This window comes from Aedes albopictus, chromosome 2 (genome assembly GCF_035046485.1).
Source record: "Aedes albopictus strain Foshan chromosome 2, AalbF5, whole genome shotgun sequence".
Lineage (NCBI taxonomy): Eukaryota > Metazoa > Arthropoda > Insecta > Diptera > Culicidae > Aedes > Aedes albopictus.
Window position 1 is genome coordinate 325,349,233 of NC_085137.1, and position 13,001 is coordinate 325,362,233.

Genomic DNA, 13,001 nt, shown 5'->3' on the forward strand with positions numbered 1-13,001 from the left:
CATTGTTATGCTTTAAACTATCCTGCAATTGCAAAAAACATGTTTGGTACGTCTACCATATTATTGCAATAGTGGTCGAAACAACACAGTTGATATGCTCTCAATGAAACGAAATTAATCATCGATATGACGTCATCTATTCAATAATTTTGATTATACCTGAAAGTAATCAATACACTTTGAGTCATGCAGTTGTTTTGACGTTTATAAACGATGGAAATGAAATGGGTAGAAACAAAATAAATCGATTCGATTTTTCACGCCTAAAGTTTATCACTTTTCGTGATGTCGGTTGGTTCTGAGATGCCCTTTTCTTCTCTGCTTTTAGGCAAGAAATATTGTTGAAATTTTAGTCGCTTGTCCACGCTTTGAAACAATCTGCAGCTTTGAAACAATCTGCACTTTTTTCAATTTTTTGCCGCTTATTTTCGGTAGATCAATCATAGTATAAACTTAATTTGGCTATAAATCTCTTGGCGAAACGTGTTTTGACAAATTCGAATGAACTTTATAAATTGGAACAGAAGCTTCCACACTGATAATCGCCCAGAAGTGTGCAATTCGCTTGTAATTCTCTGTAGTTCAAACTGATGCTAGAATTTTGTGAATAATGAATCTAATGATAATAAATCAATATGATTTGCTTCACACGGCTTCTGCAATCATTTTTGAATTTCATAGGTTTCAATCTATGAATTATGCTGACCTGCTTACTCTCACCGAAAATTTGACGTTTGAGCGGTACCAGCACCTCTCAAACGTCAAATTCTCAGTGGTAGTAAGCAGGCCAACATAAATTCGTGCAATGGACTATGTGCCAGTTTAATTGTGTTTGTCAGGACATCAAAGTAAAGTGCCCCACACAACGCATACGTTTGCGTGTGCGTGACAGTAATTTGACACATTTTCCATGGGAAAACTGTTAGAAAAACGCAAACCTCGACGGAACGGACGCTATGTGTTTCAGGCTTAACCTCAACACTGTCCGTCTTATCTACTTTGAAGACGGTCCATTTTACCCCAGCACAATGCTAAATGTTCATCATAATCCGTAATAATATACATGTATTTTGCTGTGTATGAGCTGGGACAGCTTAAAACAAATGAAAACACAAAATATAATCCAAAAACATAGCAGTTTAATGCTAAAAGAGCTTATTTAGTGCCTCCTTTGAATTAGATCCCATAACAAATGTGTGAAGTCAGGTAAATGATTGTTAATTTTTACACTTTTGACATACATTGAAACAAATTTTGTTGTAGTTTCTACCGAACCCATGGTAGAATTAAAAATTGCACTAACAATTCTCAACCGAATACCAAATTCTGTTAATTGTACTGAAACATTGTCAATATTACCATGCGTGTAGTACCGTTAACTGAAAATATTCTTGATGCTACTATTTTGACATTGCGTTTTTGACCATCCAAGACGTGCAACATTCAATTTGACATGATCAAAATTACAATGCCAACATAGAAGCATCAAGAATAGTATCAGTCAACACGCATGGTAATATCACAGACAAACAGACGTAACACTTGCGAAATTTCCATCGACCACACTTTTAACGATCATTTTAAATTTTCATAGTTGTGGCCTTCACAACCAGAGGCGCGCGCATCGTTTTTCTATGCGTTTGACGTTTCACACTAGCGCCTTCTGTTGACGATATTGCACAACACAGTGATTCGTACAACTTTCCCACCAGGTAATGGTAGTGTGAACTGGGCGATGGATTTCCATGAAAATCGTTCAAGGTGTTATGTCTGTTTGTCTGACGATGCATCAACACAATTAACAGAATTTTGCATTCTGTTGAAAATTGTTGATGCAATTCTTAATTTTACCATGGATTCGGTAGAAACTACAACAAAATTTATTTCAGAGTACAGTAGACGTTCGTTCGGTGCAAACGGTTTAACTGCAATGCTTTTTAACTGCAGGTCCGGTAATTTCAAATGAACAGTTGGATCACGTTCACGGTTCTTTATTGTCGTTTGACAACTTGTTGACATCTGTCAGTCGTTGCAGTTACCGAATTTCGTTCGCTAAGTGAAACTTGAACATGTTGCAGTTATCGAACGTCTACTGTACCTATTTTCTTATAGGGTGGTACCATATCCATCAACTGACAAGAAAACAGTGTTGATCGTAAAAGAAAGCCAAATTTGAGCGATTAAGTGCAGAACTAGTCACCGGTCTGTCTCACCCCCATAGGAAAATCAATTGTTACTTTTCTTGGAGGTTGTTATCATTCGTATCAATCGTAGAAATCTAAAAACAGTTTGAAATCACTTTGTTAATGTAATTTTCATCTCTGCAGCTTAATTGGTCCACTTTGAATATTACTGCCACTAGATGTTCAGCTAAACGTATTTGATACACTTTTCATTGCCGAATGCAACATAGTATCAAAACCACGACAATGTTGATCTCCCAAGCTCAACTAGATTCGCGTTGATTCTTGCCACCATTAAGTCATTTGATCTGACCATGTTATTTTAATCGGCTTAGAGGCGTTTGCCTTTTCCTCTTCGAACTGCACAGCAGGCGAAAGACACTAACGAGTTTAGAACAAGCACTTAGCTCACATAGTTCATACGCAGCAGCGGTTTCTGATGCGTAGCAAGTTTCCACCATTGCTCAGCTAGCACGAGGACATATCAAATTGAATCATACAGTCGCATTTAAAGGTAGTCAACCAAGTGGCAAAATTATCACCATAACTGCAGTAGGTACACATCGTCGAGCAAGTTTCTTCATCGGTTGTCATAAAAATGGTGGCTTAATCGCACATTTTCACTTGGAAGGTGAAACCCGTGTCGACCTGCTAACGGGTTCGTTGATTCCTTTGATTCCGGTTAATTGGACTCACCTTGAGCAACATTTTCTCACACTTTGTCGCTAACTAAAATTGCGTAACTAGATATCCAGCTGTTTTCACTTTCACTACAAAGTCCTTCAAACTGATTGTGGTCACAGCCCAATGTCACTTTTTTTTATCCTTATCAGAAAAAAGAAAGCCCGCGACACTTTTCCACCGAAAGGTTTAACTTCCACGCGATCCGAAGGTCTCCGCACTATTCAAGCGGCGTTCATCTTCATTTCACGCTTATATAGCAAACCCACCGAAGAGCGCCCGCGCCTAACGCCCAAGCATGCGAAAAAAGCGCGCCAAGATCAAGATTGCAATTTCCACCGAGCTTCACTTGAAAAGCGCCGCGCCGGCATGGGTCGGACTGAGGTCCAAAATGAGTGTCTTTCACACTCTCTTTCTCCGATATTGTTCCACACCACGAGTCAACGATAGCTTCACGTGGTGCACCACAGCTCGACGACAACTTGGTCATATCATGCAGCACGTTGCAGTGATGGAACTCAAAGAATTCACCTTGATCTTCACGCACGATTATCGCAGCCTTGCCGTGCACTTCAGAGCAATCAACGGCTATTATGAAGCCGCCGTTTGAACACTCTTTTGGTCTTCTGACTCCAGAGTTACCGGCGAGCAAAACACAGAGAGTGAGAGTGAAAGAGTAATGCGTGGTCGCCACACCAAGAAAACCAGCTTTTCTTCTCTACCAGTGAGTCGGGAGAAGAGTTAGACACCCTGGCGGATCTTCTACTTCGGTTGGGTGTTATGGAAAAGGAAAGTGAAAAACCGGTCCCAAATTACAGCGCAAGCTGTCCCGATCAAGTCAAAGAAAAGCGGTATGTCGATCAGCGGGATGGATTTCCCTTTCGTTTGGAGCGATTTTGTAAGACGTTACACCAGTGAGGCAACTGCTGGTTGACGCCGGTAATACTTTCATTGCGCAGGAGCTGGGTATTGCTACGAGTAGTAAAGTTATCGCCTTACTTTCTACAATGGCTCTTTTTGCCCAGGATTTAATGATCAATCAAGTGGAATAATAAGCTGGTTGAAAATTTTATTTACTGAACCTTCAATTTTGTGGCGTAAGCGACTGTGGTCAGTGATAAGGTATTCCATTGGATTCTGTGTTATAAAACACCTGGACAAGGATTTTTTTTGTTTGAGTGTTACATTGGTGCAGTTGACAAAGTCATTTTTGTAGATACGGTTTTTACAGTTGGCGTCATATAGCCGAAGCGATAAACACGCGGGTATTCAATAAGACCATATTGAGAGTGATTGGTTTATTTTCTGGTCGGTCCAGGATGTTTTCGTTAAAAATAGTTCCTTGCCTTGACTTCTTGAACATCTCTTATCTTTATGCCTGCTGCATGAAATAGAAATGCAAAATAGCTAACTGGCAAAGAAATCTCTCAGTTTACATTTAAGAAAATGCTTATAGAAATAGAATACATAAAAGCTGAGTAGTTCTCTCAGCGAAGTTGAATAGAAATTGAAAACATGTAGGTAGAATACTCTCTTTGATCTAGTTTAATCAGATTTTGTACCTTATAATTCTACACTCATTCATTTATTTAGTTAACATCAAATTCATGATAATACTAAATCAACAATTTGCCGCCATAATACTCGATTTCCAGCTGCAGCTCTCCAACGTCGGTCACGCCCAACACTCGCCCGATCACGCTCCACCTGGTCCGCCCATCGTGCTCTCTTCGCTCCACGCCTTCTTGTACCAACTGGTGTTAGCAAACACCAACTTTGCAGGGTTGTTGTCCGACATTATTGCAACATGCCCTGCCCATCGTATCCTTCCGGCTTTGGCCACTTTCTGGATGCTGGGTTCGCCGTAAAGTGCAGCGAGCTCGTGGTTCATCCTTCTTCGCCACACACCGTTCTCCTGCACGCCGCCGAAGATCGTCCTTAGCACGCGTCGCTCGAAAACTCCGAGTGCTTCCCAACTAACATTTTTGCTGTATAAGAGTTTATAAGAGCTTCCTTCCAAGAGCGTTTGCTTTATAAGCTTTTATGCAGCTACTTTTGTTAGTAGGGTTGCAGGTCCTCATCGAGCATCGTCCATGTCTCGTGTCCGTAGAGAACCACCGGTCTTATTAACGTCTTGTACATGGTACATTTGGTGCGGGGGTGAATCTTTTTTGACCGCTGTTTCTTCTGGAGCCCATAGTAGGCACGACTTCCACTGATGATGCGCCTTCGTATTTCACGGCTCACGTTATTGTCAGCCGTTAGCAAGGAACCGAGGCAGACGAATTCTTCTACCACCTCGAAAGTATCCCCATCTATCGTAACATTGCTGCCAAGGCTTGTCCTGTCTCGCTCAGTCCCACCTACCAGCATGTACTTTGTCTTAGCCGCATTCACCACCAGTCCGACTTTTGCTGCTTCGCGTTTCAGGCGGGTGTACTGTTCTGCCACCGTTCCAAATGTTCTAGCAATAATATCCATGTCATCCGCAAAACAGACAAATTGGCTGGATTTCGTGAAGATCGTACCCCGGCTGTTGAGCCCGGCTCGTCGCATAACACCTTCCAGGGCGATGTTGAATAGTAGGCAGGAAAGTCCATCACCTTGTCGTAGTCCTCGTCGAGATTCAAATGAACTGGATAGTTCACCCGAAATCCTTACGCTGTTCTGCACACCGTCCATCGTTGCTCTTATCAGTCTAGTCAGCTTCCCGGGAAAGCTGTTCTCGTCCATGATTTTCCATAGCTCTGTGCGGTCGATACTGTCGTATGCCGCTTTGAAATCGATGAACAGGTGATGCGTTGGGACCTGGTATTCACGGCATTTCTGGAGGATTTGCCGTACGGTGAAGATCTGGTCCGTTGTCGACCGGCCGTCGATGAAACCGGCTTGGTAACTTCCCACGAACTCATTTACTTTGGGTGAAAGACGACGGAAGATGATCTGGGATAGCACTTTGTAGGCGGCATTCAAAATGGTGATCGCTCGAAAGTTCTCACACATTAACTTGTCGCCTTTCTTGTGGATGGGACAGATTATCCCTTCCTTCCACTCCTCCGGTAGCTGTTCGGTTTCCCAGATCTTGACTACTAACTGGTGCAGACAGGTGGCCAACTTTTCCGGGCCCATCTTGATGAGTTCTGCTGCGATACCGTCCTTACCAGCCGCTTTGTTGTTTTTGAGCTGGTGGATGGCATCCTTAACTTCTCTCAACGTGGGAGTTGGTTCGTTCCCGTCCTCTGCTGCTCCAACATAGTCATTTCCTCCGCTGCCTTGGTCCTCCGTGCCTACATTCTCTTCGCCATTCAGGTGCTCGTCGAAGTGCTGCTTCCACCTTTCAATCACCTCACGTTTGTCCGTCAGGAGGCTCCCGTCCTTATCCATGCAGATTGCGGCTTGCGGCACGTAACCTTTGCGGGATGCGTTGAGCTTCTGATAGAACTTGCGTGTTTCCTGTGAACGGCACAGCAGTTCCATTTCCTCGCACTCCGCTTCTTCCAGGCGGCGCTTTTTCTCCCGGAAGAGACGGGTCTGCTGCTTCCGCTTCTGTCTGTATCGCTCCACAGTCTGTCGGGTTCCATGCTGCAGCATTACCGCCCGCGCTGCATCCTTCTCCTCCAAAACCGCTCTGCACTCCTCGTCGAACCAATCGTTTCGTCGACTCCGTTCTACGTACACGATAGTGCTCTCGGCTGCGTTGTTGATGGCTGCTTTGACTGTACTCCAGCAGTCCTCTAGAGGGGCCACATCGAGCACACCCTCGTCCGGCAACGCTGCCTCGAGATTCTGTGCGTATGCGGTGGCGACATTCGGTTGCTTCAGTCGCTCTAGATCGTACCGGGGCAAACGCCGCCGGTAATGTACGTTGTTAATAACGGAGAGTTTTGGGCGCAGTTTAACCATCACCAGGTAGTGATCAGAGTCGATATTAGCGCCACGATAAGTCCTGACGTCGAGAATGTCGGAGAAGTGCCGTCCATCAATCAGAACGTGGTCGATTTGCGATTCCGTTTGTTGTGGTGATCTCCAGGTGTAACGATACGGGAGGCTGTGCTGGAAAAAGGTGCTACGAATGGCCATGTTCTTGGAGGCGGTGAAATCAATGAGGCGTAGGCCATTTTCGTTCGTCAGCTGGTGGGCGCTGAACTTTCCAATTGTCGGTCTGAATTCCTCCTCCTGGCCTACCTGAGCGTTTAGATCCCCTATGATGATCTTGACGTCGTGGTTTGGGCAGCGGTCGTACTCGCGTTCGAGCTGCGCGTAAAATGCGTCTTTGTCATCATCAGTGCTTCCGGAGTGTGGGCTGTGCACGTTTATTATGCTTATGTTGAAGAATCGGCCCTTGATCCTCAACCTGCACATTCTTTCGTCGATCGGCCACCAACCGATCACGCGCCTCTGCATGTCGCCCATCACTATAAAAGCTGTTCTCAGCTCACGTGTGTTGCCGCAACTCTGGTAGATGGTATAATTACCTCTAAACGTTCGCACCATAGATCCTGTCCAACACACCTCCTGCAGCGCTACAATTCCGAACCCGCGGTCCTTCAGTATATCGGCGAGTATGCGGGTGCTCCCGATGAAGTTGAGAGATCTGCAGTTCCACGTACCGAGCTTCCAATCGCAAGTCCCTTTTCGTCGCTGTGGTCGTCGCCATTGGTATCGGTTCGCATTCTTCTCTTGTTGATTTTCCGGTGCTAGACTTTTTTACGGCTGGCTCGCAGGGCCTGACACCAACCCACTAACCCAGGGAGCTGGGCTTACCTTCCCGGAAGCTACGGGTTCTACACTATTATGGTTATTCTTTGACAGACAGGTACCATATATTGTTTATTACGGACAGCCATTATGGTTAGAGCCAATGTTAACCCGTTTGATCTCAGGTAAAAAATAAAAGTTCAAAAAATCGCCAACAGCCCATTACTCAACAGAATGTAGGGTATCGCGCCACTTGGGCGGTGGGTTCTATATTCGTCTGTTATCCACTATAACTCAGTCAATCAAGAACCAATTGACTTGAAATGTTGTACATGGGTAGATACTGAACCTATCTCACAGCATTCCAAAAATTGTGTCAATTGGTTCAAATTTGAGTGAGTTATAGCGGAAAACAGACGAAAATAGAAGCCACCGCCCAAGTGGCGCGATTCCCTAACCAAATTTTGAACACAAACTCGCACAATATTTTTGGAAATATACGGGATCAACATTTTCTTGGACTTCTGGACGGAGTGAGGCCGGTGGGTCACTGGGTTAAATCGGGCAAAAAAAAGCCAAGGACGATTTGCACTCCCATAACTTTCTTCTTAACGAAGTATTTCAATAAGTGTTTGCACATTCCGTTGCATAATGATAGCTATCATATAGTTTATGTTGCTACAGGTTCGTATTTGAGATTTTCCGATAGGTTTCTTTTGAGTTCTTGAGATATTCAACATTTCTGAATCACCCAAGTCTATATTTTATTGTTTTCAAATGAAATCAAACACCAGATATTATCCCCTTATTGACCCCACACGAAAAAAAAAATCCATTCCCAAGACCATGAATATGACTCATGGTTTCCCGATATTTTTATGATTTTATGTTATAAATATACACCATGATTAAATTTTATGATTTTATGATTGATTTCACAATAACGCTAGGAACCCGTTATTGTTTTGGCTTTCGATGACCAAAAATGGAAAATATAATCATGAAGCTATGATAAAATAAGCTGAGATCATGAGAAGCATTCATGAAGCCAGGATAATTTTCATAAACCTGGATGCAGATCCTGATGCTTTGCCACCAGATTCATAAAATTATGGTTTGGTGAGGTAGAATCATGCATAGAATTCATGGAATCAAAAAATACTTTTATGATTTCGTCGTCATCGGACCTACATGTTTCTAAGTCAAATTCATAAAATCATGGTTGAGGGAGATGAAACCATGCATAGAATTCATGGAATTAACAATTACTTTTATGATTCCGTCGTCGTCGGTCCCAAATGCTTTTAATTAGTTTAATGCAACGTTACAAGCTAAAATTATAGGAAAATAAAATACGTGATATCAGAGCCCATTTCTATGATTTTGGGACCTATCCATCATCCTTTTTTCTATGAGCAAGCAGCACTTTTTAGTTGGCCTCTTGTTAGTGAAGATATGTCATGTTCAAATATAAAAGAGAACAACAATGATCGAACTCACCGGATAATCATATTTAGCTGGTTTACTATTTTTGTCTTTGGCTGCTACATCCAACAGGCTAAGGATGCCCTCCAAACCATATCGATTGCTCTCTAGTTCCCCAAGTAACACACTTGTCACCGAAGAGTCACGGCGGCGCAGGTTTTTGTTGCGCAGAAGTCACTGTAACTTACTTCTAGCAAGTAAGTGTTTATTTGTTAGAAGTAAGTCACAGTAACTTCTGCGCAACAAAAACCTGCGCCGTCGTGACTCTTCGGTGACAAGTGTGTTACTTGGGTCACACCACTTGCTGAGTCTCCGAAGTCGTCGAACGAAGGATAAACCGGAAAAATAGCTAGAATTATCGAAAATTAGAGCGCGCGATTCCCACTTTGCTTCATTCTCCGTACATATACTCGGAACTTCGACGGATGGCACAACGAAAACGCGAACTGGGCACTGTTTACTTTTTGCGCATTTACTTTTTAGCCAATCATCTCCCAATAAACTGCCAAATCTTACGGGCACACTGTTCTGATGTTCCATTTCCTGATATATGCACATTTATTACTCTAACCAAATAAAAACTTTGCAAAAATAGCAGGTTCAACTTTTTCCACATGTCTGTGCGGGACGACCGCGCGATTTACATAATTGCATATGGCAGACAAGTGTAACGCTAGGAAGTGACCATGAATATAATTTATGAAAATGCATGTTTTCCATTCATAATTCCGGTCAACTCATTCATGATATTATGAATCTTAATTATGGTATAATGACTTGGCAGACATCATAAGAACATGATTTTTTTTATTCATAATGAGGGGAATGGATTTTTTCCGTGCATATGTAATCGTAGACATCTGTAGAACATGTGTTGTCCTTGTAGTACTGTTAACATTTCCTTAACATCTCGATGGATTATCTGAATCCGTCCTTACACTCGAAATAATCACCAAAGATTATTTTCAGTAATTTTTATCGCTCTTATTTGCACCAACACTTAAACATCTGTATAATGTTTCTGATATCAAAGCACTGTAGAAATTTTGGACGATCTGATTGAAGTCACGCCCTGACTAGAGAGAACCGTAGATAGACTACAATTGGACCTATTTGCATGCGGAAAACAACGATTAGCTCCAGAAACCAATATTACATCGAACAGGAGTAAGTAAAAGCCTCGACCAAATTCCTGAGTACGAGGGATGGCCTGGCTGAAGTCAGCTCTTTACTTCATTTAGCTGTAGGTAAACTGTTATCACATGTTTTACCTATGTGGAACCTCTGTGCACTACATATACTCATGTTCGATCATGTGTCGATAAAAAGGTCTCTCAAAACTATTTCTATGGAAATTTGATGACTTAAGCGAAGTCATGCCTTGACTTTGATGGACATTGGACATCAATGGGAGTTATTGTTTTGTTTTTTTTTCGATACTTGCGTCATTCATCTCTAAGGGAGTTATTTGAACGCGGAAAACAAGGATTTGTTCCAGAAAATAATATTATATTGATCAGGATTAAGGTGAAACATCAAGAAATCCCATATGCAGTTTTTCATACAAACTTTAGTGGCACAAATCTGACGAACGAAGCGTCGAATAAAGCCGCACTTGATTATCCTGGCTTTGCTCACTTGAAAAAAGAGGCAGCTTTTCCAAATCGACCGCATTTGTTTACGATTTTTTTAGATTTGTGCTCTTGAAAACGTGAGTTTGCTCAAAGACGCATTTGTACCATACAAATTTTATCTGCATGTTGAAACATTAATCAAGTTGTACCAGTTTGAGGATAGCTTGCACGCAAGCTTAAGGTTGTTCGCTATTAGTTCCATATATTATAACAGTTATGAGGTCGCATAAGATTTTCGCCCGTTTAAACTGGCAACTACGACGCGAATAGGTCCGAAAAGAAAGAATGGATAGGTTTGAAGTTTCCATGTTTCGTTCGCAGGGTTCAGTTCATTCTTGGTAGCGCAGTAGTAAGGAGCATCAAATAAAGAGAAAAGTGCATGTCAAGTTCGAGTGTTGTAAATGTGGAGTTAGAGAATAAAGTGCATTGCATGAAAATTATGTGCCAGTGTTTCTCAACCATCCTGTGCCACTGAAATCTCTCGTACGACACAAGCTCCGTCCATCGAGTTGCCGTCGTCCGCTGCCGCCCTGGATCGTCGTCATCGCTGCTTAAAACGAAAAGATCCCAGCCCACTCCTGCTGCCCGCTGCTGTTGCTAACACCGCTGCTGCTACATCCAGTCGTATCAGAAAAAACAACCACAACGTAGGAAAGTTCTGGTAAGCGCCAACACTGCATAATGAAGGTCTTTTAAGAAGCTTTTTTAAGAAATTGTGTAAGCAGTTATAATAAGCACAGACATTTTCTTGCAAAATTTCAACAGTTTTGCTAAACTCACATGAAAATGTGCAGTGTTAGATTACTAAGGGCACTCGAGCCTTACATAAAACTTCTGTGAAAATTTAAAGCAAAATGATGCACAAATGTTATTTTATAATACATCGTTTCATACTTTGCCAAGAAGTTTAAAAACTTACCGCGGTATGTGCACAACCGCTCATCGACAGTCAAATTCATTCTAGGATTGTAAACTTTGATGCACCGATCAACAACTGTTTCATAGAATATCTTCACAGGTTCCAATTTATCCTGAGTTAAATCGACGTGACCGGATACTTCGATCGTCAAATCGCCAATTTATTAATATTTCACTAAATCTGTTTCAAGGCATAGCCAGCTTGTAAAACTGAGGTGCCCAAACATTGTCGTCCGCCCCTAGGAGTTTACTATTCAAATTATTTTGGCGCATCCTACCTGCCACAATCAGCACGCCAATAAACGCCTTCATCTCGGGAACGAGAACATCTTTCCATTTTGAACGACCACGGTGTATGTCTACGACGAGCATATATGTTGGTATATTTCACCATCAAGCTGATCAAGTTGTCGGGAAAGAAGTACCGTAAAACGGGGTATCATTGATCAGCGGGGTAACATTGATCGGCTTGACAGACCTCATGAAATGTTCGAACAAGCATTTATCATTGAATCAGTTTCTGCTTTCGAATGGTATATCGTAATCTGCTGTTATTTAGCTATTAAATGACATGTAATTCTTTAAAATTGATTTTTATTAACATTGAAATAAATCGATTTTTCCATAATTGTGTTTCGTAACGCAATGAGATACATTGTCAAACATTCATGCTTGGCATGAATACTGGATACAATATGAGGATAGAAATCACTGTATTACTTCAATTTGATATCCTAGAGTTGAATTTAATCAACGAAACTTTTATGAAAATGCTCTTTTGCAATAAAACATAGGATTTATTAAAAGTAGGCTTGCAATTCCTTAAGCCATTGCCTACCTTTAGGCGTTATACGCGGTTTGGAGGATTTTAATCTTAAAATAACTCAAAAAGTACATAACTTGTAAGAATTTGGACAACATATTCGAAATCAGCGACCCCAAATTTAGTAAGTAAGAGTATTTTCAACACAAACGAACATTGATCATTGACATGATCAATGTTACCCCAAATCAACAAAATCAAAAATTAGATTAAAAAGCCTATTTAAACATGTTTAAAAGTTTTACAATACTTTTTCGAGTAGCTTTTCACATGATCAGAAGGTCAGTACTTGTTTTAAAAATATAAAACATGTAACATTTGCTTTACCAAGAGAATTACTCAAGAAAGATCGAATATTCTGATCAATGTTACCCCGGATTACGGTACTGAAAAGCATCCTTAGCGACTGAATTTTAGTTGCGCTATCATTCAAGCAATGCCTGGAATGGTCGAATTCTCCAGGCGTGCTATGAGAACTCTTTTTACTCCACCTGATCCCATTCTTCCCATTACAAAAAATCGCTTTTTCGCTATCCCGACGAGGAACCAAAGCTTCGATATCCACAAGGCTGTCGTCTT

At 41.8% G+C, this 13,001-nt stretch overlaps 1 protein-coding gene across 1 annotated transcript in view; it reads right to left on the minus strand.

Annotated features, from left to right (window-relative positions):
* The window catches only part of LOC109404371 (uncharacterized), a 78,269-nt gene extending 75,166 nt beyond the window's left edge, over positions 1-3,103 (minus strand). The window contains exon 1 of the mRNA XM_029879898.2: positions 2,880-3,103. Coding sequence (XP_029735758.1) covers positions 2,880-2,891 — 12 coding nt within the window. The 5' untranslated portion in view covers positions 2,892-3,103. The remainder of the gene's footprint in view (positions 1-2,879) is intronic.
* Between the last annotated feature and the right edge of the window lie 9,898 nt (positions 3,104-13,001).